General features: G+C 42.4%; 1 protein-coding gene across 1 annotated transcript; it reads left to right on the top strand.

The window, feature by feature from the left end:
* On the top strand, positions 1 to 27,569 carry SPATS1 (spermatogenesis associated serine rich 1). The gene is made up of 8 exons (XM_060111441.1): positions 1 to 129; positions 2,411 to 2,663; positions 2,970 to 3,104; positions 10,272 to 10,419; positions 14,437 to 14,561; positions 16,124 to 16,285; positions 21,428 to 21,548; positions 27,422 to 27,569. Exons 1-8 carry the CDS (start codon positions 1 to 3, stop codon positions 27,567 to 27,569), a joined length of 1,221 nt encoding a protein of 406 aa, XP_059967424.1.
* Positions 27,570 to 27,686: the final 117 nt, after the last annotated feature.

Below are 27,686 nucleotides of genomic sequence, written 5' to 3'. Positions count from 1 at the left end.
ATGGTGCTCCCCCTCCAGGCTGTACCAGCAGGCTTTTCCGGGAGCTTCAGGAGGTCTCGGGCTTCTGGGCGCATCGAGCACCCCAAACCCTCACCTCTGCTGCCGAACCCGGGCAGCCCAGCTGCGCACGTCAGAGGCTTCCGGGGCTCCGCCGCCCGGAGAACCCCTTAGGTGACTCCCGTGCCCTGCCAGACCTCGGCCAGGCGCAGGAAGCATCTAAAACTTGCCCAAGGGATGAATGCATAGTGGCCCGGGAGGCTTTAAATCTGCAGAGTAACGGAAGGTTTACGAGCCCGCAGTACGCAGGACACCTAGGATGAGAGAGAGTTCCGGCTCTGCGATCTACCCGCCTGCCCCACAATCCCCGGACCAACAGGTCTTGATGTTTTGAAACCTGGTGATGCAGGTTAGAGGCCTGGTCTCTTTCTTTTTTTTTTTTTTTTTTTTTTTTTTTTTTCTTTTTGCGGTATGTGGGCCTCTCACTGTTGTGGCCTCTCCCGTTGCGGAGCACAGGCTCCGGACGCGCAGGCCCAGCGGCCATGGCTCACGGGCCCAGCCGCTCCGCGGCATATGGGATTCTCCCAGACCGGGGCACGAACCCGTATCCCCTGCATCGGCAGGCGGACTCTCAACCACTTGCGCCACCAGGGAGGCCCCGAGGCCTGGTCTCTTTCTTTCCAGGAGGATGCAGATAGGAGAGGAGCTCAGCTCAGGCCATTTAAATCAACAATCCATCCACCCATTTATACATTCTTTAAACAAATGGTTATTGAGTGTCTATATGTGCTAGGCACTGTGCTAGGTGCTTGCTATGTAGCAGTGAACAAAACAGACAAAAATCTCTGCCTTCTTGGCATTACAGCATTTTAATAACTACGCTGTTGCCCAGCTAACACTTCTATTAGAAATGTTACCTCTTCTACCATGGGATAATTAAACAGATAAAATGTGGTTTAAAAAAAAACTTTAATAAGAGGAAATCATCAGGATATAATGTGAAATTTTAAAAAGCATTCTAGAAAGTTGTATATGTAGTTAAATTCCACTTATGTTAACATATATGTTGGGAATTCCCTGGTGGTCCAGTAAGACTCTGAGCTTTCACTGCCCCAGCCTGGGTACCAACCCAGGTCGGGGGGTTAAGATCCTGCAAGCCGCACACGTTGTAGCCAAAAACAAACAAACAAAAAACCCCAACAAAAACAAAAACAAAACCAGAAACACTTATGCACTTATGTGCATAGAAAAAAGGACAGGGAGAAAATAACTCCTAAATATTAGTAGTGGTGTGGCAGGTTGTATTTTCTAAGATGGTTACAACAAGGTCCCCCACCCCCTAGGCTCTTCATACAATGTGACCTGGATTCTCCCAGTGAGAGGTGTAGTCAAAGTTCCCTCTCCTTACATCCATGGCTATGGATGCTTCTGCCTGATTCTCCTGGGATGCTCCTATTTGGAACCCAGACGCCATACTGTGAAGAAGTACATGGAAAAGCCATGCGTAGGTGATATGGCTAAAGCCCCAGCTGAGGTCCCAGTTTATGGTCAACACAAGTCACCAGACATACGAGTGAGAAAGTTCCAGCCACCTTCTGACTGCAACCACATGACCCCAAATGGAAATAGCCTAGCTTAGCCTAACCAACCCCCAGAATCAGGAGATAATAATGATTGTTGTTGTTTAAAGCACTTTGGGGGCAATTTGTTATACAGAAATAGATATCCAGAAAAAAGTATTTTATCTAGATTGTGGGATTATGAGTATTAACAATATTTTAAAATATTTTTCAAGATTTCTACAATGACCACTTTTTTGTAATAATCAGTAAAAAATTTTTCTTATAGTCACTAAAAAGATTATTAAAAATAAAAACACAGTCTAATATATATATTTTTTCACTTCACCAAGGGAGAAATTAGGCCAGAATTTGAATTGAGGGACTTAAACCAGACTTGGAGAAAAGCTTTGCCTGCACGATTGATTACATGCTGGTAAGTATTAGTAAGATAAGTTTAAATTGGTATGATGGAGAGAGTGGTAGATTTGGAATAAGAAAACTTGGAAATGAATCTCAGTTTTCTGGGTGACCTTGAGCAAGCCCTTGCTCAAATTCAGCTTTCTATTTTGAAAAATGCAGCTGGCTGCTTAAGGAAGATAACATCCACCAGGGAGCCTGGCCCAGAAAAGGCGCTCTGAAGTGGCAGGTGATCTTGTCTAATCCATGCCAATTATAAGCGGGCATCTGCAAGCTCTGTGGAGGGCTTATCCTTTACTGCCACCAGGGGCTACAGTTCCGATAATGAAAATTGCCTGGAGAAGAACCACAACTCTTAAAAAGAAAAGAAAAAAAAAAATCCAGAAACACTAAGCCGCTTTTCCAGCGGTCCTTGCCCACGACGCCCCACCAAGGCTGGAGACTCTAGTTCTGCCCCTTCAAATGACTCCGTCACGTGCGGAGGCCCAAAGAGCCCCGGGATACAGAGGGAGGAGGACCGGGAAGCCCAGCTTGGCCGGAGGCGGCGGCCTCGCGTTGCTGGGCAGGTGTCCTGGCAACCCCAGAACGCGCCGCCGCTGGAGAAGCAGGTGGCGGCGGCGTCCCTCTTGCCCTTGGCTCTTGGTTCCTCGGCCTGGCGTTCGACAGTTCGGCTGCCGGTTGGGGTTGGTGCGTTGATGTCGGCTGCATCCTCCTTGGAGGTCTCCGAGCGTAGAGCCAGGCCTCCCCTGGGGGAAGGGGTGGAAGGCCCATGTCAGTGGGCGGGGCGAGAGCCCAGGGGAGCTCGGCGGGCATCCAAACCGGGAAACGCCCAATCAGGGGGAAGGAGGGAAGCTCTCATTAAGAGGCCAACCCTGCCTGCTTGACTTTCAGTGGCCCGTGGAGTTTCTGTTTTTTTGACTGATGCCTTTCTTACAAAGGTCTTTTTCTTTGTCTCCATGTTGCTTTTAATATTTAAAACCGACACGTGCATAACTGCGTCCATGGACACTGGAAACTGTCCACGGGGCTGTCGACTCCCCGCCATCTACACAGCCATCTGCAGCAGTGAGCTGGAGAAGGTTCAAGAGAAAGGAGACTCTGGCATGACCACAGGAGAGCGGAGATACAGTTGAGTTTAAGAAATCAGGAGGGCTGGGTGGGATTTGGTTGCCCTATCCAAGTACACTAGAGTGAGAAGGCATTTTTTAAAAAATTAATTAATTTATTTTACTTATTGATTTTTGGCTGCGTTGGGTCTTCGTTGCTGCGTGGGCTTTCTCTAGTTGTGGTGAGCGGGGCCTCCTCTTCATTGCAGTGCGTGGGCTTCTCATTGCGGTGGCTTCTCTTGTTGCGGAGCACAGGCCCTAGGTCCGCGGGCTTCAGTAGTTGTGGCGCACAGGCTTAGTTGCTGTGCGGCATGTGGGATCTTCCCGGGCCAGGGCTTGAACCCATGTCTCCTGCATTGGCAGGTGGATTCTTAACCACTGCACCACCAGGGAAGCCCAAGAAGGCGCTGTTGAAGTTTAAAAGGAGGCTAGTTTGGAAGCAGGTAAAAAGAACTACTTGTATTAATACTGTCTGTATTAACCAAAGATCTGATAAGGCAGAGAGCAGCATCAAACCCAAGATCTGATAAGGCAGAGAGCAGCATCAAACCCAAGATCTGATAAGGCAGAGAGCAGCATCAAAGCAGAGCTTTCATAATGACCTCCACGGATCTCCTAACAGCCAAGAGGTATATTACAAAGAGTAATGGGGGCCAGAGGTTTGACCTGCCCAGTGCTTCAGTCAATAAATGATGAAACTGGGATTTGACATGAGTCTTATGGTCTACAAAGCCCAGGCCCTTTCTTCTTCTTCTTCTTTTTTTTTCTTTGCTCATATATTAGATTTGTGGTATTGTTTATTGGATGGGACAACTCAGGTGGAAATTATGAACACTTTAATGAAAGGTTTAAATTAAATAATGGATGGCATGATGGGTTGTAAGGCTGAGGAGGATGTTTGGGAGTGCATTTGCCTTCAGAGAACAGTGCCATGGAGCAGAACAGCCACAGTCTCTCAGAAAACCTCTGCGTGAGTACATATAGGTGGGTGGCCTTCATGCTGCCAAAAGGGATTGTAGAATGCTCTCTCTCTGCCCCATCAGATCTGAGCTTGGTCTCTGGTCTCCTGTATTCCAGGTCTGTAATCTCTTAATTTGTAAGTGCTGGGAGAGGATGGAGGTATGATTTACTACCCGCCTACAAGCGGGCGCCAGTAGAGCAGTAGGAGTTTGAGCCATTCTTTGCCCAACGTGGCTAGTTCAGCAAGGAGAAAAAGGTTCTGGGATTCTAGCTTTAAGCTCCAGACCTTTCTGCAGTTTTCAGGTTGACCAGGGATAAAGGAGGGACCTGCTGTTTTAAGGGTGGGTGGAGGGGCTTCAGGTTTCTGAGTTAGGGGCACTGGAAGAGCACCAGCATCTGAGATCTCCAGATCACATTAACCAAAGATCCATGGCTTCTTTTTCTGCTGGGTAGGTGTGTCTACTCAGGAGACCACATCTGAGCTCAGCTTCACATGGAGCCCACGGGTTTCAGGAAGGAAAGGGGCTCCATGAACCAGCTGAGGATGAATGCATAACTGGGGGGATATATGCATTTTTCCAGCAGAGAGGGCCCACTGCTTTCATTAATTTTGGGGGGCGTCTGTGATCCAAAAAAGGGTGAAAAACCACCATCCTAGATCTTTAGTTTGTTTGTTGAGCAGATAAGCAGGGATGGGAAACTGAGTGTTTGGTTAAAGAGTATCCACATTAAGCTAACTTGGCTTGCTGTATTATTTTCTCCCCACCAGACAGTGCTATGGTGTAAATCTGCTGAGATGACAGTTGTGTGAAAGAGCCTTGGTTATGTAAGGTGTTATTCCTGCCTAAAGAAATGGAAATAATTATCGTGAATTCCACAGATGTTACCGAAGAAACAGACTTTCTATCTTTTTAAAAAAAATTAGTTAATTAATTTTTGGCCGTGTTTGGTCTTCGTTGTTGCGTGCGGGCTTTCTCTAGTTGCGGTGAGCGGGGGCTGTTCTTTGCTGCGATGTGCGGGCTTCTCATTGCAGTGGCTTCTCTTGTTGCGGAGCACGGGCTCTAGGCATGCGGGCTTCAGAAGATGTGGCACACAGGCTTAGTTGCTCCACGGCATGTGGGATCTTCCCGGAGCAGGGCTCGAACCTGTGTCCCCTGCATTAGCAGGCGGATTCTTAAGCACTGCACCACCAGGGAAGTCCCAGAAACAGACTTTCTTCTAAACTTCTTCTTTTACTTTTCTGATTCCTTTCTAGTCATCAGAACCTTCTCTTGGTCCTTAAGGTTGGACCATCTTTTCGTATTTCATAAAGTTTTAGCGACTTGTTAGGATTTTCTATCTTATGGCTCACTGGATTTTTATTGCATTTGAGTAACAATTATCAAGATGAATGGTGACCCTTTCGAGAAAGACATTCCTTAGGTTACAGTGCCTCACCCCAGCCTACAGTGCTATATAGAGAGGTGGGATACACATTGGGAGCTGGGCACGACAGGTCATTGACTTGCTGAAAGTAATTCAGTGTTACTCTACACAGTGGGAACATCAGTATCAGAATGGGTGGGTTCAGGCTTGCATTTCCAGTCCTCTTCTCCTACCTGAGGAGATGTGGAGGGGCAGCCTGAGGTCATGCTTAAGTGTCTCTAGGTCATGTTTGAGGCTGAATTACTACTGGGAAGACCCGGAAGTCAGTTGGGTCTGGAGAATGTGTCGTTTGAGCAGAGCCACTGCTCTTCCCGCCCTGGCCGGTCAGACAAGTCTGCTCTTATAGCAACCACAGGCCACTTTCTAGAGTGTTGCCAGCACAAAACTTCTTAAGCAAACAAAGAAGTAGGCTACATTTGTAGATGTGATTTCACTGCATGCTACTCAAGGTTGCATAATACATTTACATTTTGCCCCGCAAATAAAAAAACAAACCCAAAAATCTTGTGAGGGGCCCCCTCTGATACCATCCCTAGCAGCCAATCCCTGCTTTGATGAGCTCTCCTGTCCTCTAGTGGCCGATACAATATACAACATAAAATATTTCCGGGCTATGAAAAGGCAGCCCCTGTTAAAACCTCTGGGCAAATACTATCATAAGTAAATGCTATGATAAGTAACTCAGAACTGACCTACAGGTCTCAACCTAGAAGACATCTCTGCCCTTGATCTTATTTTTTCTCTACATGTGTGGGTCCCTTCTGCATCCTTATACATACATTTCACACCTTTTTCATAGGTGTGTTTCTAGAAGTAGAACCTTGGATGAAAAGGGCACCTCTCATAGGCTTTGGAGGACATAAATGGCCAAATTGCTCTTCAGTGAGATGGAGATATTTTCAGCAGCAGTGTACAAGAATGCCATTTCTCCAAGCTGTGCCAGCTGTGGGTATTTGCAAAGTGATAGTGAATAATAGTATCTCATTTTAAGTTCAGCTCTTTCACTAATGTAAGGATGAACTTTTTTTCCAAACGTACATAGGCTATTTTCATCTTACAAATTGTAAAAAACTCATACTTTGTCATGATTATTAACTCTTTTTCTTATCATGTATGTTATAAATTTCCTCCCAGTTTAGAGTTTGCTATGGAAGTTTTAAATGTATATGTATTTAAATCTATGCATCTTTCTTTTATTTTGCCTGTATTCGATATCTTTCTTAGAAATAACTTCCCCACTCTGACATTATGTAAACATTCACTTATCATTTTTCAGGTATATCTTTAAATTTTTACATTCAAATTTATAATTCATTTGGAATTTACTTTGGGATAAGAGAGATTTAGTTTTATTTTCATGCCAAATGATTAATTAGTTCTTCCAGCAATCTTTTTTGAATGATCTATCCTTTCTTCACTGAGATAAGATGCCACTGTTATCACATAAAATTTTATTCTATCTACATTTGCTATTTGTTCTATTGATTTATCTGTCAGGGTTTGTGACAGTAACATTAAACATTAAACTACATTTTATAAATTATACTCCATTGCTCTGTAACCTTGAGCAAGTTATTTGATACTCAATTTCTTTATGGGTAAAGTTATTTCTATTTTATTTGTAATTATGGCTTCTCTTTCATTTCTTATACTGTTTGCTTGTATTAAGATTTTTTTCTTGAACTTTATCTACATTATTAGTTTTTCCACGAAGCCATAATTCTGATAATCTTCTTTATTTCATTCATTTCTGCTTTTATTTTATGATTTCTTTCCTTATCATTTTGAGATGTTTGCCTTTTTTCCCCTTATTCCTTGAATTGAAAGCTTAGGTCATTAATTTTGGAATCTTTGTTTTTTAACACTATAACCTGTTACTTGTAAGATAGATATTTTTCACAGTTTGTGTCTCTGAAATTTGATTGGTCTTACCAGTGCTGTGGGCCCAGTAGCCCATGTTAAGTAGTTGTCATAAACTTTGCTAGATGAGCACTGAATAATGCAGGCGTGAGGTCAATTTAGGTGGAAAATGTGACCATTAGGGGTTGAGTTGAAAAGCGATTCAGTAATCAGACTTTTGAATGAGAGGTTTAAGAATGCCTTAACCAATTAATTTTGCTTATATTTTCCTTCTTTAAATATGCACATGAGTGATATGTGATTAAAATCTATATCTAAGTAAGTCTGAAGTGGTGCTTCAATAAGTATTAAATAAAAGTCCTAAGTGATAAAGCATGTGTCATAATTTAATTGGCAGCCTCTGTTCTTTGTGGTACATAGAATAGTAATATTATTACAATGTCTTACATTCAGTAAAATACAGTTTATGCATTTAAGGTTCTAGGTTCTAATTACTGCTTTAGTTGAATCCCACAGTTTTGATATATTGTACATATGTCATTGATCATTAAGTACCTCATGAGTTCCATTTTCTTCTATCATATGAAATATTTAGAGGTGTGGTTTGAGTTTCCAAGCTTACGGATGTTTTTTGGCTGTCTTTTTATTATGGATTTCTAATAGTATTGCATTGTGGTCAGAGAGTGTGGTCTGTGTTATATGCATTGACACCACATTTGTGATTCCGTGTCCGGGGCTGCTGCGGACCCGTGCTCTCTCTTCACAGCTTTGCCCTCCACTGGGCTCCACTGCATCCCATCTACTCATCCCTCAAGCAACCAGTTGGCCCTCATGTACCGAGGGCTGCTCTAGGCTCTGTGCATGTTCCAGAGCAGTTCTTCCCACACTTGGCTGGCTCTGAGAATCACCTGAGGTGCTTCTTTTTATTTTTTAAAATATCTATTTATTTATTTGGTTGCACCGGGTCTTGGTTGGGCCACGCAGTCTCCTTAGTTGTGGCATGCGGACTCTTAGTGGCGGGACGCATGTGGGATCTAGTTCCCTGACCAGGGATTGAACCTGGGCCCCCTGCATTGGGAGCGCAGAGCCTTATCCACTGTGCCACCAGGGAAGTCCCCTGAGGTGCTTCTTAAACATACTGATTCTCGGGTTGTCCCCTGTAGGTCTGGGTCAGAGCCCTGGAATCTGCATGTTGAACAAGTGCCTCAAGGTGATTTTCATGACTGGACACATATAGGGAGTCAGGAAGAGGGACAGGATAGAATGCAGGGCAGTGATGGAACTGGGCTTGAAGAGGAGGAAGTTCACTGCCAAGCATGAGCCTAAGAGGTAGAGGGAGACTTATTAAAAATGTGGGTTCCCAGGCTTCACCATGCGAGATTCCAGTTTGATGGGTCTGTAATGGGATTTGGGAATCTGTATTTTTAAATTATTTATTATATTTTTTGCTATTTTGTTTTTGTTTTTATCTTCCTTCCCCCAACCCCCTCTTTTTTTTTTGTTAACTCTGTATGCAACAGTCCTTACCATGAGAAACTCCAGGATGTGGGTATTGTGAGGGGAGGAAGTAGCTCAGCTGGCCTTTAAACTTTGTAGAGTCACAGGCAAAGTCCTCTTAAGAGTAAAGGGTTTGGTGGTAGGGTTGGGACTTGACAAAGGTGGAAAAAATATGATTCACTTGATAGATGAATTTGAGAGGGCGTTGATAGGAAACGAATAAAGAATTGGCTAAGGGTCAGTTCCTCTGACAGATGGTGGGAATTTGCCCAGGTGCCTGGCATATGCCACATACATGTGAATCATGATACTGTGTAGGTGGAACAGCAGTCAGTCTAAAAATGTACTCCACAGTCAGAGAAGTCCGACTCTTGTTTCTTAAAATTTTCCTATAACCGAGAGCTTACATTTTATCTATGGAGCATCTGTGCTCTCTGAAGGTGTGCATAAAGAAGTGCAATATCCAGTCATCTGATTTTTTTTAAGTGACTGGACAACACACACACCTATATAAAATGATGAGAGAACAGATTGACTTTCGCATAGGAGTCATTGTACAGCAGAGTGAAGACAGTGGGTGTGCTTCTCTGTCTGACTAACCTTGGGTTTCAGGACTTGTAATTGTGGGTGGTTGGGGAGTTATAATGCTTTGCCATTTATTCACTCAAACATTTATTGAATATCTATTTGTGCCAAGCACTGCTCCGAGTGCTACTAAGATGAATAAGACACAGTCTGGTGGGGAAGATGTGATATAAAAGAATGATGACACTGCAGTGGGAGGGGAACCCATAGAAGTTCTGAAGACAGTTCTTTGGATTCTGATCACCAGCTATACTCGCTAGTCTTTCTATGAATAAATCCTTTGGGGAATTTTCTTGAGATGCTCAATACAATGTACAGTGATATATAGCTCAATTCAGACCTTCTTTCTTCCACTTCGTTTAGTTAGAGTAGGTGAACTATGTGGCCGGGGGGCAAGCAATCTAACACAGAAGTTAGCATTTTTAGACTTTAGTGTTACAGGATCTGTGATCCAACCTGGGCCAACATGTTTATTTTCTAGGTGGTCTTGGTTGCTCAACATTCTGAGCCTCAGTTTTCTCATCTGTAAAATGGAAGGATAAGTAATACTTCTGTCTGTGCGTTGTTATGAGAATTAAATGAGATAATGTGTGAAGACGTTAACACAATCTCAAGTATACAGTAAATGCTCAAACTTTTTTTTTTTTTTGGCTACACCATGCAGCCTGTGGGATCTTAGTTCCCTGACCAGGGATTGAGCCCGGGCCATGGCGGTAAAAGTGCTGAGTCCTAACCACTGGACTGCCAGGGAACTCCCACAAATGTTATTTTTTAAAAAGAAATTATTTATCATCTAGGGAATAAGATGAAGTGGGAGGTATTTTCATGAATGTAATCAAGTGGTGATATCTATGTGTTGCAGGTACTAAACTCAATGATTTTCTGGAATCTAAGGGATGCTTTGCCAACATAATGTCCTCTGGCAGAAGGGTCAGCCCCTCATCTTCTATTGAAACAGGTCTAAGCGTCAGTGGGCCTTTCTGCCCTGGCAGAGGGTCTGTTCACCCAGAGTAAGTAAGGGTCCAGGGAAGAGCTGTAAATGTTGGGGTCAATTCTGACCAGGGGGCCAACAGTCTGAGAGGTAGTCTGACATATTTGGCAAGAGCATGGATTCTGGAACCAGACTGGGTTCAAATCTTACTCTGTCACTTGGCATCTGAGTGAATTACTTCACCTCCCTGGTGAAGCTTTCTTATCTGCAAAATGGGGGTAATACTTCACAGTTGTGAGGATTAAATGAGGTAATACATATACTGTAAAGAGATTAGAAGATTCCCTGGCATACAATACAGGCTGTGCAAGTGCTGACTATTATGAAGGTGAAATTATACTACATGTTTTTTGGGAATACATACATACATACATACACAGGTGGTGAATCTTAAAGAAAATCAAAGAAATGATTACCGTAACAGTCAGAGTCAGGATAGTGGTTACCTCTCTGGGAAAGGGACACACAGATGGTTTTTGGGGAGTGGGAGGAAAGGGCTGGCCATGCTTTATTTCTTCTCCTGGATGTTGGCCTTAAAATTATTTGTAAAACTGTATTTGGAAAGAAAGTATTCTGTACTTTGCTCTGTTTATATTTCTTTTATGGTCAAATGTTTTGAAAACCTTTTTCTAACAATTTTTGTTCAGTAATTTAAGTTCATTGTAGAAATTTTGAAAATATAAGAAGCAGTATTAAAAATAACAATCACAATAATCTTATCTCTTAGAGAATCAATGTCAACATTTTATTTTTTTATATGCATGAGAAAAAATTGATTTCTTTCTTATGCATAGAAATATGTATTTATTTTTCACAGTTAATATCATATTATACTATTTTTTTGCAAAACCTGCTTTCTCCAGCTCTGCATTTACCCACTTTTCCACAGTCATCTGTTTATCTGTCCATGTCCTCTTCCCCTCGATCCTAAGCTTCTGAGAGTAGGGACTGTTTGGATCCCCAGTGTCTAGAGCAATGCCTGCCACAAAATGTACTCAGATAAATGTTTGTTGAGTAAAACAAAGTAGGTGGATATTTCTAAAGTTCTTTCGGAAAGTCTCCTTTATCCTTGCAATCTTTTCTACACAGTTTGTTTGGCAAACACAAATATATTAAAAATATTTAGAAGAGACATATTTCACCCCAGTGTCAAAATTATCATACATTTTGAACTGGGAGGGGGACTCTGAGTTGTTGCATTTTTGCTCTATCTGCACACTTCAAAAGTTCAAAGTTATTACTGTAGATATGTTTATTAAAAACTAGAGATCGAGGACTTCCCTGGTGGCGCAGTGGTTAAGAATCCGCTTGCATAGACTTATATATACTACCAAATGTAAAATAGATAGCTAGTGGAAAGCAGCCCCGCATAGCACAGGGAGATCAGCTCGGGGCTTTGTGACCACCTAGAGGGGTGGGATAGGGAGGGTGGGAGGGAGACACAAGAGGGAAGAGATATGGGGATATATGTATATGCATAGCTGATTCACTTTGTTATACAGCAGGAACTAACACACCATTGTAAAGCAATTATACTCCAATAAAGATGTTAAAAAAAAAAAAGAATCCGCCTGCCAATGCAGGAGACACGGGTTCGAGTCTTGGTTCGGGAAGATCCCACATGCCGCGGAGCAGCTAAGCCCATGTGCCACAACTACTGAGCCTGTGCTCTAGAGCCAGCGAGCTGCAACTACTGAGCCCGCGCGCCACAACTACTGAAGCCGGTGTGCCTAGAGCCTGTGCTTCGCAACAAGAGAAGCTACTGCAATGAGAAGCCTGCGCACCGCAAGGAAGAGTAGCCCCTGCTTGCCGCAACTAGAGAAAGCCCATGCGCAGCAACGAAGACCCAACACAGCCAAAAATAAATTAAAAATAATAATGATAATAATAAAATAAATAAAAAACAAACTAGAGATCGAGCTATACAAGACTTGTGAGTTATGGAACTCGGGTTCTTTATGACTTTTAGGCAACATAGTCTAGACTTAACCTGGAGATCCAGCTCTGCCTCTGTCTGGGGTGTGTTTTATCGTTAGCTGCCTTGAGGGCCCATTTCCCTTGCAAATGGAAGTGATTCTATTTGCCCCACCTATATCACAGGATGTTTGTAGAGCAAACAAGACAATCAGTATGAAGTTGGTTTGAAACTATTCAAATATCAGGGTGATGTAATATTATGAAAAAAGATCCTATGACTTGATAACAGATAACTACATCTGAAAGCATTGTCCAAGGCCATCTATCAAATGCAAGGCCACTTAGACCAGAAGTGATTGCTTTTTCTGTTGACACTCACAATAGTTTGCTGTAGGCCTTTTTAACTGCCAAGAAGTGAGGCACTAAACATAATGCTCTGTTATTACAGCCATTTCAGTCTAGGTTTGTTTTTGATTATTTCTGCCTCTTCTCTTTATACTGACTGATTTTTTCTTTCCAGTCAATGGTTTAATTGAACATGTACCTTTTTTGGTAACAGTTTTATTTGAAGCATAATTCACATACCATATAATTTACTGGTTTAAAGTGTACAAGTCAATGGTTTTTAGTGTATTCACAGAGTTGTGCAATCATTACCACAGTCAATTTTAGAACATTTTTGTCACCCCCAAAAGAATCCTGTACCCTTTAGCAGTCACCCCCATGTCCCCTATCCCCCCAGCTCTGGAAACCACTAATCTATATTTTATCTCTATGGATTTACCTGTTCTGGATGTTTCATATAAATGGAATCACCAATATCTGGTCTTTGGTGTCTGGCTTCTTTTTTTCAGCCTAATGTTTTCAAGGTTCATTCATGTTGTAACATGTATCAGTATATCACGCATTTTTAATTTTAATGTTTATATTTATTTATTTGGCCACACCGCGTGGCTTGTGGGATCTTAGTTCCCTGACCAGAGATTGAACCCGGGCCCTCGGCAGTGAGAGCACAGAGTCTGAACCACTGGACTGCCAGGGAATTCGCATCATTCATTTTTTTAAAAATTGTGGCAAAAAATATGTAACAGAACGTTTGCCACTTTATCCACTTTAAGTGTACAATTCAGTGGCATTAAGTTATACTCACACTGTTGTGCAACTATCACTACTAACTACTTTCAAAACATTTTCATCACCCCAAACAGAAAACTCTGTGCCCATTAAGCAATGATTCTCCATTCTCCCCTCTCCCCATTTCCTGGTACTCTAATCTAATCTACTTTCTGTCTCTATGAATTTACCTAGTCTAGATATTTCATATAAGTGGAATAATACAATATTTGTCCTTTTGTGTTTGGCTTATTTCACTTAGCATAATGTTTTCAAGATTCTTCCAAGTTGTAGAATATATCAGAACTTCATTCCTTTTTATGTCTGAATAATATTCCACTGCATGTATATGCTACATTTTATTTATCCATTCATCTATCAATGGACATTTGGGTTATTTCCACCTTTTGGCTCTTATGAGTAATGGTGCAATGGACATTATTCTTGTGTAAGTATCTGTTTGAGGGTCTGTTTTCAGTTCTTTTGGATATATGCCAGGAGTGGAATTGCTGGGTTATATGATAATTAAAAAAAAAAATTTATTTATTTGGCTGCGTTGGGTCTTAGTTGCAGCAAGTTGGATCTTTGTTGCAGCATGCAGGATCTTTTTTTTCATTGCAGCGCATGGGCTCTTTGTTACGGTGTATGCGCTTCTCTAGTTGTGTCACACCGGCTTAGTTGCCCCACAGCATGTAGGATCTTAGTTCCCTCATCAGAGATCGAACCCACGTCCTCTGCATTGGAAGGTGGATTTTTAACCACTGGACCACCAGAGAAATTCCCCGATAATTCTATATTTAACTTTTGGACACTAAATTTTTTAAGCATGCACCTTTTGAATATATTTCAGTCCCCTCAAATTGCGAATATATAAATTATATTCTCATGGACTTTTATCGAGGAGTAGTCTTAGTTCTCATACATGAGGGGGATTCTAGTGTAAGATCAGCTTCTAACTTCCAATTTAAGCACAATGAAGAATCTAATCCTTCTGCTTCCTTTCCAGCCCTGCTGCAGATTTGGATGTGAAATCCTCCTCCTCACATTCTGATCACTCCTCTGAAACCTCACTGCCTGAAGCCCGAAAGGATAAATATCCCCAGGAATTCAGCCTGCTTAAGTTGCAGACAAGTGAGTAAGTCATAGGTCCTCCTCCACTCCCAGGGTCTTTGCAGAAGGCTGCCATACTATTGGGTGCCATTCACTGAAGGCCCATTAGGTGCCAGGCATTCAACACACTTCATCTCAATTCTCACACCAACTCTGCTGGGCAGCTATTTTTATGTGTTTTGCAAAAATAAAATGCTTTTATGTAAAAACCATAAATGTACTGTAGCAAAATACTAAAACAGTAAATAAGTATGTAGAGTATAAAAACCCATACCCCAATATTCTCCAGTAATCTTCCCATTCTGCCCCATAGCTGTGAAGAGTTTGATATATATTCCTTGAGAATTTTGACATGTATCTAGGTATGTATACATTTATATATATGTATGTTTGTATATATATATTTATTGCTTGTAATATACCACCATATTTTCATTAGTAGAAAATAGTACACAAATTATTTTCACTAGTAGAAAATAGTATACAAATTATTTTCACTCAAAGTAAATAGATCATGGACCTCTTTCTTTGTCAATACATATAGACCTATGTGGCTAATACAGGCCTACCCATTTTACACAGAAGGAAACTGAGGCTTGGAGAGATTCAGTCACCCATACGAGTACACGAAACTAGGAAATGAAGGGATGGGATTAGAACCCAAACTTGCTTGCCTCCAAAGCATGTGTTCCTTCTCGGCCACCAAAGAGCACAAGAGTTTCTTAAGCAACCCTAGAGCTGTCAGGAGATCTTTTATTGTTTAAAATCACTTTAGCCATTTTACAGGAAAAGGGTCAAATGAGGAAACAGAGACACTGAGAGGTCCAGTAACTAGCCTAAGGTCTCACAGCAGCCTTTCTCCTTGGTCATAATCGTATGTTCACATTTCCCTGTGTCACTGTAGTGCATGCATGTGCCACTGTTGCTGCCAGCACCATGTATCATCCGGTTAAGATGCCATGGGTGTTCCAACCCTTCCCTGGTTGATGGGCATTCTGTTCTTCCTACACACTTATTAGAGAAAGGTTGGATTGTAGGTGGTTGTAAAACTGTCTCTGAGCTTCCTAACCCATACATCACTTCCAGCCATAAAACTGGCTTTATTTTTTTATTTTATTTTATTTTTTTGCGGTACGCGGGCCTCTCACTGTTGTGGCCTCTCCCGTTGCGGAGCACAGGCTCCGTATGCGCAGGCTCAGTGGCCATGGCTCATGGGCCCAGCCGCTCCGCGGCATGTGGGATCTTCCCGGACCGGGGCACGAACCCGTGTCCCCTGCATCGGCAGGCGGACTCTCAACCACTGCGCCACCAGGGAAGCCCAAAACTGGCTTTATTTTTGAAGGGGAGGGTAAAAAGGGAAAAAAAGAGAGCCCTCTTCGATAGCTTTCTTCCTACTTCCCTGCCTTTTGTGCCTAGTTCCACAGAGTCTGACATTGCCCTCAATGTAGAACCAAGGAATTATACCCGTTAATAAAGGCTGTATAGCCAGATAGTGCCTGGGGGGGTTTTCACAGTGTTTTGTCATCCCACTACATTGTGATGCTGGGAGCAGTGCTGATGGAAGGATTTCTGATGTCTTGTAGAAGATGGGCAGCATCCTGAGTGGACATTTTACCCAAGGCTTAGCAGCAACATCCACACCTACCATGTTGGAAAGCAGTGTTTCTTTAACGGGGTCTTCCTCGGCAACAGGAGGTCTCTATCAGAGAGGACGATGGACAAGTGCTTTGGGAGGAAGAAATGTGGTAATGTTTTCCTCCTGGACCTTAACTGTGCAATGTTCAAAAATACTCCTGAGTCATGATTCTGCAGGCCCAGCATCACGTGGCTGGGGGCAGCCCTGAGGGGTCACCAGGTCACCCAAGTGCAGCCAGGAAGATAGGAAAGTGAAGGGGATGGTTGGCAGACTGCACTTTTTGGCATAGAACTCACAACATATGCTGATCTACATTTTTGTTTTTCTCTGGATTTCATAAAATGCTAATGTGACATTTAAGTCATCAGATAAGTTCTCTCAGATACTTATTAATAGAAACCTCCACTGAAGTCCGAGGAAAATAATTCATGTTTTAATTAAATGCTGCCTGTCATATGCATTTAAATCGTACTTTAGATTCTCTCTTTTTTTTAAAGTGCATTCTTTTTTTTAAAAAATTAATTAGTTAATTTATATTTCAGCTGCGTTGGGTCTTCGTTGTGGTGCACGGGCTTCTCATTGCGGTGATATCTCTTGTTGCGGAGCATGAGTGCCGGGCGCCCAGGCTTCAGTAGTTGCAGCACGTGGGCTCAGTAGTTGTGGCTCGCAGGCTTAGTTGCTCCGTGGCATGTGGGATCTTCCTGGACCAGGGCTTGAACCCGTGTCCCCTGCATTGGCAGGCGGGTTCTTCACCACTGCGCCACCAGGGGTGTGCCTGTACTTTAGATTCTTTACAAGGAAAACATCCTGTAAACCTTAGCCTGAAGTGCATGTTGTTATTTTGCAGCTGATTTAATAAAAGGTAGTTGAGATGAGGAGTTATATACATCTCTCCTCGGCTTTAACTTGGTGAGTCCTCTGTCCCAACCTAGCCATCATGGATTTACTGAAAGACCCTAAAGAGTTTCTGAATACTAAGGGACCAGTTATGGCACACACTTCTACAGAAATACCCCTATAGGATTCAGCCATTGCTTCAGGGAAGAATAAGATTGCTGTCGTAGGAATACAAAGAGAAAGAAATGGAAAGCTCTCATTTTTGAGTTTTAAAGTAGACTTTTAAACTCGTAGCAGAGACAAAAGACAAAGGCTTCTGTTTGGATAGAGAATACACCAAAAGCCAGACTAAAGTAGTCACTGATACGGGGACTTCGAGGAGTCCTGTGTCCTACCCAACTCCTGAGATCAAAAGCTAGTGGGGGATCGGATGTGAATCTAGCTGGGGCTTCTGCCTCACAGGTGGCTACAGGAAGACCTCGAGCTTCAAAGTGAAGTGGCATCTGGCCTGAATCTGAGCAGGAGAGTGGTGATAGCTGTGGGCAATATTTGGGTGGAAAGCCAGCCTCAGGGTCTCATACAGCCAGGAGATGTGGAAGCATAGCAGCATTTCTGTGCCATGTAAAGACTGTGGAGGTTAGGACAGAGAGAAAGAGAGAGAGATAGAGAGAGAGAGAGAGAGAGAGAGAGAGAGAGAGAGAGCAAGCCAGGAGAGCTGGTCTTAAAGCTGGAATGCTGGGAGGCCACTGTACGGTGCACTTTCGACCATCAAGCCAGGGGTCATCTGAGAATAAATGTGTGCCTCACCTGACGCATTGTGGAGGGGGATGGCTCCTGAAGGATCAGACTAGATGACCCATTTTAGCAGACAACAGAAATAGATGCCAACTCTCAGAGAGTAGCAGATACCCATGTGGTTTGCAGACAGTGACCCAGGACCCAAAGCCTTCCACTAAAGCCTTGATGTCATGTAAGCCTGTTGTGCACACCCCGACTTCCCACTCCTAATTGAGATGCAGCCATAGGGTAGAACAGGAAGGATTTATTTTTTAATTTTAATTTATTTATTTATTTTGGCCATGCTGCGCGGCTTGTGGGATCTTAGTTCCCCAGCTAGGGATTGAACCCGGGCCACAGCAGTGAAAGCGTGGAGTCCTAACTACCGGACCGCCAGGGAATTCCCAGGAAGGATTTATTTAACTGGTTTATGTCTGAAAACAACTGAGAAAAATCAAGAAGGGATTAAGTTTAGCTTTCTATTGCTTAGGCATGCTCTTGGCCTCAAGTAAGAGAAAAATCAAATTATCACAGACTTAAATCATAAGATATTTATTATGTAATTAACAAGAAGCTTTGACATCTAGGTGACCTATATAGTCTGGCTGCCCAGTGATGTCATCAAAGATGTAGGCTTGTTTTATTTTTGTGTGTGTGTGTGTTACCATTCTTCGTAGTGTTGGATTTTCTTGCTTTGATGCTTGTCACCTTATGGTCACAAGATAACTGTTGCTGTTCCAAGAATCATTTTTATATTCAAGACATGAAAAAGAGGAAAATCTCTTGTTGCCTCCCCCTTTTAGAAGGAAGGAAAAGTTTTCCCATATGGTCCTTGGGAGAATTCCTTCCACTCGTGTCTCACTGGCCAGAACTGGGCCAACTGCAAGTACATATCAAAAGTAAATGAGATTGTCATGATGATCCAAATCCTAACCCTAACCCATCACTTCCCTCCTAACTCGAAAGTAAACATTGTCCTGAATTTTGTGTTTATTATTCCTTTTCCTTCCTCCCTCCCTCCCTCCCTTCCTTCCTTCCTTCCCTTTACTGTTTTTATTGTCTTGTCTCCCCAACTAGATAGGATTCCCTATTCTCTAACCTTGAATTTTCCAGATTAAAAAAAAAATTGGGATGCGGGTGGTATTAGCCTAGTCCTGATTTCAAATAATAACACTGCTACCATTTCTTTTTTTTTGGCCACGCCATGTGGCATGTGGGATCTTAGTTACCTGACCAGGGATTGAACCCTGGACCGCCAGGGAAGTCCCCATTTCTTTTTTTAAGCATTACGTGGGTATACTATTTTTATTGATTGACGTTTAAATTTCACCATTAAACATGGAACAGAAGTATATGCTGGCCCTACGTTCAGATTTTTGAAATAAAGATACATGGACAGATAGCTTTAAGGGTGCAACATACTAAACATTGCACAATATATATTAAACAACTTAGATTATACCTTTATACATTTAGTAGCACAAGTATAGGGATAAGCCATGCAATTGAAGGAAAAACCTGTTCAGAACTGAACAGAGAGGTCCTTGGTTACTGACAGAATCTCCCCTTGACTTCAGGCTTGAGACAAACCAAGGAGTCTGTCAATATACAAAACCCACTGAATTCAGGACAAACAGTAGCCACTGGGTAGATATTAAGGAATTGGCTCTGGCTAATTCGGATTGTGGGGACCAGTCTGAAGGGTTGGCTGGATGCTGGAAATGCTGCAGCTCAAGTCCAGGATCTGTAGATTAGAAGAGCAGTCTAGAGACAGAATGGTTAGTGCATTCTTCAAAAAGCCCCGGTTTTCCAAACAAGTTCCTAGGATACTTTCCCCAAACAGGGTGCTACCATTTCTTGAGTGCTGATATGTATCCAGATTATTCTTATTCAGTACTCATGATAGCTATGCAAAGTAGACATTTGAAATAAACAGTTTATAAATGAGGATTCTAAGGCTTAGGGAAGTTAAATTGCTCAAGGGCACAGAACTAGAAATTGCAGAATTGAATTTGGACTCAGGCGTGACTGATTTCACAGTTCAAGCCCTTCTCACCACTTCTTGCTGTCACCTGACCTTTACTTGTCAGTACCCTGGTTTGGGTTTCAAAAGATAGGGTCATTCCACTCTCCTTGCTTTGATTCCTCAGCATTTCATCCTCAGGAAGCACTCAATGTACAGATGTAGTTGATGTTATTTCCCTGCAACTTAAGAGCTAATAAAAAGTTTAGCTGAAGAGTCTTAGCTATTGAAAAGGGTTTTGAAAGAGTAAAAAATAGAAAATTAAAAAGTCAAGTACTCCAGTAACTCAAGTACTTCCACCAATTGTGCAGATGGCTTTTCTGAGTTAGCTAGAGAAATTTGGGCAAGTAGGAAACAGCTTATCAAAAATCTTCCCCAGCTCTCCCTTTGGCTTGTATCTTGTGGGTACAGGTGAATGGAGCAATACCAAAACAAGCATTTAAAAATTAAAAAGAGGGTCCTGTTCATTGGGTGTGTGAGCAAAGAAGGAGGTTGTGCTTCCAGCCATGGATCCTTTCTTCTGATCCCAAGGTGGTTAGTCTTGCAGTCCAGGATTATTCCCTTAGGAAATGCATCTGGTGTAAGAGGTGCAGGTTTAAACGACCATCCTGTACCAGGCTGACTCCATGTGGTTAGTTACTTATTCCTGGGGCATTGGAAGCAGCTGGGTTGGGTGTCTGAGCATGGGCTGAGGAAGCACTGTTTGCTCAGCATCAGTAGACTTTTTCGTGACTCCTCTCCACCAGGAAGGCCACCTCCTACTGCTACACTACCCTAGTCTTTGAGTCAGAAGGAGTAGCAGAACTCTTATTAGTTGATTTCCTCCTGAGACCCAGTCGGAGAGGCAGAGCCCCAATTAGAGCTGCCTCTAATCCCGAAGGGATTCAGGGATTCAAAGTGCACTAATGTTCAGGAATGAAAAGATTTCAAGTCAGAGTTCATGCTAATCATTTCAGATACTTTTGATTCACCATTCATTTTAAACCAAAACATCCCATCCAAACCTAAGCTATTCTTCTTTCCCAGGGTGAGGTAATCATAACAACACCTTTTATTAATTAATTAATTAATTTTTGCTGTGTTGGGTCTTCGTTTCTGTGTGAGGGCTTTCTCTAGTTGTGGCAAGTGGGGGCCACTCTTCATCGTGGTACACAGGCCTCTCATTATCACGGCCTCTCTTGTTGCAGAGCACAGGCTCCAGATGCACAGGCTCAGTAGTTGTGGCTCATGGGCCTAGTTGCTCTGCGGCATGTGGGATCCTCCCAGACCAGGGCTCAAACCCGTGTCCCCTGCATTAGCAGGCAGATTCTCAACCACTGCACCACCAGGGAAGATCAACAACACCTTTTAAAAAACGTTTCAAACATAGGCTCTCACTTTATTTTTTTTTAATCTGTTTTATTAAAATTTATTTTTAATTTTTATTTTATTTTAGGCTCACACTTTTCATCTCCTCAAGGTGAGACAATCACAAACAGAACATTAAGATACCTATATGTACCTCATAATAAAACACTAAATTATCCTGTTTCCATTGTCATGTCAATTCTTACAGCAAATCTGTGGATCATCTTCAGCCCTTTTTATGATTTTGTTTTCAAACACCATTCACAGTTATTGATCCCAGGAATGGAATCCCAAAGGCAACTCCAGGAGATAATCCATATATGTATCCAGAACAGAGTAAAGGCTTCCACAAAGCAGGATCAACTCTCCCACCAGGGAATTTTTCAATGTAAGTGTATGTTAATACTAGGGTTACTTAGTTAACTTTAAAGGAATTCTATTTCTTTCTACTACATATAAATTATATTTGACAAGGGGTGAATCTCAACAAGACATATTTGGTGAGAATTTCTAAAAAAATCTGTACCTAGTTCCTTAGTGTGTGCACATGTACATATGTGTAATTGAAATCATACACAGGATCTTGACTACAAAAAGGCGGTTGTTAATTTTGTTCCTGTTATTATCAACAAATATGAAGACTTCAATTTTCATACTGAATCAGATTGTTGGTTAGTGACTACTATTTGGATTGACTTGTACTTGCAACTAAGCATTGAGGAGAAAGGGAGGGTCATTAAATTAAAAGAAAAAACAGTAGGTATAGTACATTAAAAATATTTAAAAAAATCAATCATGTTCCAAAGAAAACAAAACCACTAATTTGAAAAGATACATGCACCCCAATGTTCATAGCAGCATTATTTACAATAGCCAAGATATGGAAGCAACCTAAGTGTCCATCAGCAGATGAATGGATAAAGAAGATGTGGTGTATGTATACAATGGAATATTACTCGGCTGTAAAAAAGAACGAAATTTTTGCCATTTGCAACAACATGGATGAACTTGGAGGGTATTATGCATAGTGAAATAAGTCAGACAGAGAAAGACAAATACTGTATGATATCACTTATATGTGGAATCTAAAAAGTAAAACAAACTAGTAAATATAACAAAAAAGAAACAGACTCACAGATATAGAGAAAAAACTAGTAGTTACTAGTGGGAGGGGGAGGGGCAAAAGAGAGGTGGGGATTAAGAGGTACAAACTACTATGTATAAAATAAATAAGCTACAAGGACATATTGTACAGTACAGGGAATATAACTGACATTTAATAAGAACTACAAATAGAGTATAACCCTTAAAAATTGTGAATCACTATGTATACACCTTAAACATATTGTAAATCAACTATACCTCAATAAAAATTAATCATGTTTGTTTTAATGATGTTTACTAAAAATGGTAAAAAAATAATAAGAATTATGGCCCTTAACAGTTTTGAAGCCCATACGTAACAATTAAAACCAGAAAATAAGACATTTTATTGAACACAATGATGTATTGATCTCTTTGCCATAGAAACCATACCAATCTTATGGTTGCCTTTTCTGTTTTTCAGAATGCCTTATGAAAAGAAATTTGATACATTTATTCCACTTGAGCCTCTTCCACAAATTCCCAAGTGAGTTCTCTCAGCATGTTTCATATTATCCTATCTTTATGAAAATATCAATTGTTTATTTTCTATGGAGGAGCTCATAGACACCTAACACATAGGGACCTTTTGAATCCCAGCAGGTGGGTGAGGCAGTTTCAATGGAGGGTTTTTGGTTTCGAAGGTCAGGTGTCTGTGGAGTCTGGCAGCTGGGCTGCTCACATCTTCAACAGATATGATTAACAAATACCAGATGCCATGTGTAGTCCTAGGTGTGCACTGTGAGGGGTTTGATGTGGAGCAAAAAGTCAGGGTCCCTGCTTTCCAAAACATAAGAGTTTGTTAGAAAAGACAGGGCTTTCCCTGGTGGGGCAGTGGTTGAGAGTCCACCTGCCCATGCAGGGGACACGGGTTCGAGCTCTGGTCCGGGAAGATCCCACATGCCACAGAGCACCTGAGCCCGTGTGCCACAACTACTGAGCCCGTGCTCTAGAGCCCGAGAGCCACAACTACTGAAGCCCGTGCACCTAGAGCCCGTGCTTTACAACAAGAGAAGCCACCGCAATGAGAAGCCCGAGCACCGTGACGAAGAGTAGCCCCTTCTCACCGCAATTAGAGAAAGCCCGCGCACAGCAATGAAGACCTAATGCAGCCAAAAATAAATAAATAAATAAATAAATTTATTTTAAAAAAGAAGAAAAGAAAGGCATATGCTTAAATGAGTGCAGCCAGGGAGGACGGTTAGAGTTTGAAGAGGCAGAGAGCAAGCTATTGGAGTATTTCTGTATTTGAGGGAAGTATCATTCCTCTGATCTTATATGTTAGCTCAGCTCCATTCTGAACCTTATACATTTTGATATGTAGGTTATCCTTATTTTTTGAAGAATTCTGCATTTCCCATTGGTAGTTTCCTTTTGACTAAAGAATTCCTTAATAGAGAGATTTTGAATTTCCAGGTAGGAGAGCTTTCTGGTTTTTATTTTGTAATTCTTTTTGGAATTTTGAGATTTTTCATTTGAAGTAAATCTTAATGCTATTAAATTCACAAATATGCTAATTTAAATACCCAATTCTATTATCTAAAACACACATTGCAAACATACAAATATCTATTCTCTCCACATGTCAGAGCCCATTCATTTCATGGTTTGGAAATGGGGAGAATAGATCCCCTTAAACTGCAAGTCAGCAGGTGTTTCTTTACAGTTAACTTTAGCAAAATTCATACAAAATAGTAATTAATAATGATCTTCTTTACTTGTTAACTCACAAGGAAACACCTTCAAAACTGCATTTTGTTAAAGTTTCTATACTAAAATGTAGAAAAACTGAACTACACAAATATTGAAAAGTTAAAAATTCCTTAATTTTTTATTCCTGGTACCACTACCACAATTTACAGGGCAATATACCTGTTGTAATGAAAAGAAAAAGAAAAAGACAAAGCTACAACAGATAAAAGACCTCAGGATTTTCTTTTTTTTTTTTTTTTTGCTGTACACGGGCCTCTCACTGTTGGGGCCTCTGCCGTTGCGGAGCACAGGGTCCGGACGCGCAGGCTCAGTGGCCATGGCTCACGGGCCCAGCCGCTCCGCGGCATGTGGGATCTTCCCAGACCGGGGCACGAACCCGTGTCCCCTGCGTCGGCAGGCGGACTCTCAACCACTGCGCCACCAGGGAAGTCCTGTAATTCATTTTTACTTTTATCACCTCATGATCAGAAAATATTGTTTTTATTATTTTCATTTTATGGAACTTATCAAAATTTTCCCTGTGATCTAATATACGTTCGATTTTGGGACTTTCTCCACATGCATTTGAAAGTACATTCTATTTCATCAGGATGCGAAGTTAAATACATACCCAGAAGATTTATATTACTGATTATTCTGTTTAGTCCCTATATTTTCTTACTCATTTTTGTCCACTCGGACCAAGAGTTATTGTGTTATAATGTCCCAATATTAGTGTGTTTCTATCTTTATTGCTTTTTTTATAGATTTCTTTTTTTTAAATAAATAAATAAATTTATTTATTTATTTATTTATTTTGGCTGCACTCAGTCTTCGCTGCTGCATGAGGGCTTTCTCTAGTTGCAGACAGCTGGGGCTAATCTTTGTTGCAGTGTGCAGGCTTCTTGTTGCGGTGGCTTCTCTTGTTGCGGAGCACGGGCTCTAGGTGTGCAGGCTTCAGTAGTTGTGGCTCACGGGCTCGAGAGCGCAGACTCACTAGTTGTGGTGCACCGGCTTAGCCGCTCCGCAGCACGTGGGATCTTCCCAGAACAGGGCTCGAACCTGTGTCCCCTGCATTGGCAGGCGGACTCCCAAACACTGTGCCACCAGGGAAGCCCTATCTTTATTGTTAATTGTAGCCATTAGCATTATAAAAATATCTTTCTTTTTCTCATTTAATGCATTTGTCCTATGTTATACCTAGCCAGATATTAAGATTACAACTCTTACTTTGTTTTGTTTGCATTTAACTAATATGCCTTTGCCCATTCATAGACTTTCGAATCACTTTGTTTTAGGTCTTTCTCTCAGACAAAGAATTGAATTTTGCTTTGTGAGCCAATTTGAAAATTTTTTTCTTTAAGAGGTGAATTAGGGCCATTTGCATTTATTGATTTGACAGATTTGATTTCAATTCTATCATGATAGTTTATGTTACATGTATTATGTGTATTATATTTACCCTGAGTCTTTCACTGTTTTCTTTGATTATTTCAACAAAAGTTAAAAAATTATTTCTTCTGCTGTTTAGGAATGCTTGTGTTCTTATCCTGCTGGTTCTTTATGCTAATATCTTTCTATATTGCTGTTCGTCCTGCTTTTCTTTTTCTTCTTTTTGGCCAGTGCCTCACGGCATGTGGGATCCTTAGTTCCCTGACCAGGGATTGAACCTGTACCCCCTGCAGTAAAAGCACAGTCTTTTTAAAAAAATATAATTTATTATTATTTATTTTTATTTTTATTTATTTTTGGCTGTGTTGAGTCTTCATTGCTGTGCATGGGCTTTTCTCTAGTTGCGGTGAGCGGGGACTACTCCTCGTTGCAACGCGCGGGCTTCTCATTGCGGTGGCCTCTCTCGCTGCGGAGCACAGGCTCTAGGCGCGCGGGCTTCAGTAGTTGTGGCTCGCGGGCTCCAGAGTGCCGGCTCAGCAGTTGGGGCACATGAGCTTGGTTGCTCCGCGGCATGTGGGATCCTCCCGGACCAGGGCTCGAACCCGTGTCCCCTGCATTGGCAGGCGGATTCTAACCACTACGCCACCAGGGCAGCCCCAAGCACAGAGTTTTTTTTTTTTTTTTTTTAAATTAGTTTCTGCTTTATAACAAAGTGAATCAGTCATACATATACATCTGTTCCCGCATCCCTTTCCTCTTGCGTCTCCCTCCCTCCCACCCTCCCTATCCCACTCCTCCAAGCACAGAGTCTTAATCACTAGACCTCTGGGGAAGTCTGTTGTCCTGCTGTTCTTACTTGGGCTTCTACTATTGGGTTGTCAGCTTTATTTTATTTATTTATTTATTTATTTTTTGCTGCACGCGGGCCTCTCACTGCTGTGGCCTCTCCCACTGCGGAGCACAGGCTCCTGACGCGCAGGCTCAGCGGCCATGGCTCACGGGCCCAGCCGCTCCGCGGCATGTGGGTTCTTCCCGGACCGGGGCATGAACCCGTGTCCCCTGCATCGGCAGGCGGACTCTCAACCACCACGCCACCAGGGAAGCCCGGGTTGTCAGCTTTAAATGATAACCATTACTCCCACCTATTACTAGGTGTGGTAGTCCTCTTCCTCCTTACAGGAAACTCCAGCAGGTTTATCAGGGTATTTTCTCAATCATGATGCACTTCTCTCTAAAAATACGAAAATTTTAGCGCCAAAAGATGAAAACATTCTTCGTCTTCCTGCTCTGACTCATCCCAGGAACCTCACTTCCTGGTACCTCTCGGAACCCACACACTGCAGCCCAGCATATGCCCTTTCAAATCTCAACAGACCTGGGAGGACGCTGGGTGTCTGTATTAGCTGAGGTCCCAGCAGAAAGCAGAAGGCACACTCAGGTGGGATTCTGAAGACAGTTTAATGAAAGGACTGTTTACCAGTGTGTGGGCAGGTTGAGGAAACTCACATGGGAGGGCGAAGCACCCAGGGGCTCCCACCAGTGGGAAGCTCTTACTACTCCTAGGTCTGAACCGCAGAAGGAGGGCCCATGGTTCACAGAGCAGCAGGAGATGGAGAAGGGCTGTCTGAAAGGACCTGCGGCAGAGGAGAATACAGCGGCTCCAGAACTGGGGTACCTCAGGAGATAGGGCGGGAGCCGAGGATCTCAATAAGACATACCCCAACCTCTGTCTTTCCACCTTCTGATCTCCTGTTGGTACCTCCCATTAGCCAAGCCCAGCTCAAAGGTGGGGGCAGGGAGGAGTCAAGGTGATGCAGGCTACTGGGGTCAACTTCTTGGGTAGAGAGGGACACAAAAGAGACCTGGGTTTGGGGCAGGGGCAATGGTGAAGACTAACACGGTGTTTGATTTTGATACTTTGTCTGCAGCATGGGAGGCCTTCTTACTTTTGGAGGATGTAGTGCCTTGTCTGCTGAAGTTGTTTGTAAATTTTGCATCAGACAAACTCAACTCGGTATTGTTTTCTTCCCACAGCTTGCCTTTCTGGGTGAAGGAGAAGGCCAACAAGCTGAAGAATGAGATAAGAGAAGTTGAAGAGCTTGACAGTTGGCAGCCAGTGGTCCCCTTGCTACAGAGTTTGCTACCTGTTGGTGGGTCAAAGAACCTTCAAAAAGTAGCATAGGGCTTCCCTGGTGGCGCAGTGGTTGAGAGTCCGCCTGCCGATGCAGGGGACACGGGTTCGTGCCCCAGTCCGGGAGGATCCCACATGCCGTGGAGCGGCTGGGCCCGTGAGCCATGG

The sequence above is a fragment of the Mesoplodon densirostris genome, chromosome 10, assembly GCF_025265405.1.
Source record: "Mesoplodon densirostris isolate mMesDen1 chromosome 10, mMesDen1 primary haplotype, whole genome shotgun sequence".
In the NCBI taxonomy this organism is placed as follows: domain Eukaryota; kingdom Metazoa; phylum Chordata; class Mammalia; order Artiodactyla; family Ziphiidae; genus Mesoplodon; species Mesoplodon densirostris.
The sequence above is the reverse complement of the archived record's forward strand: the minus strand, read 5'-3'. Positions and strand labels throughout refer to the sequence as shown.

What these genes read in the sequence shown, in the direction of transcription:
- SPATS1 (XM_060111441.1), top strand. Translation starts at nt 1, where the DNA reads ATGGTGCTCCCCCTCCAGGCTGTACCAGCAGGCTTTTCCGGGAGCTTC. An exon ending in AGAGGGTCTGTTCACCCAGA is followed by an intron (nt 10,420 to 14,436) that starts GTAAGTAAGGGT and finishes CTTCCTTTCCAG; the next exon opens with CCCTGCTGCAGATTTGGATG. An exon ending in CCACCAGGGAATTTTTCAAT is followed by an intron (nt 21,549 to 27,421) that starts GTAAGTGTATGT and finishes TTCTTCCCACAG; the next exon opens with CTTGCCTTTCTGGGTGAAGG.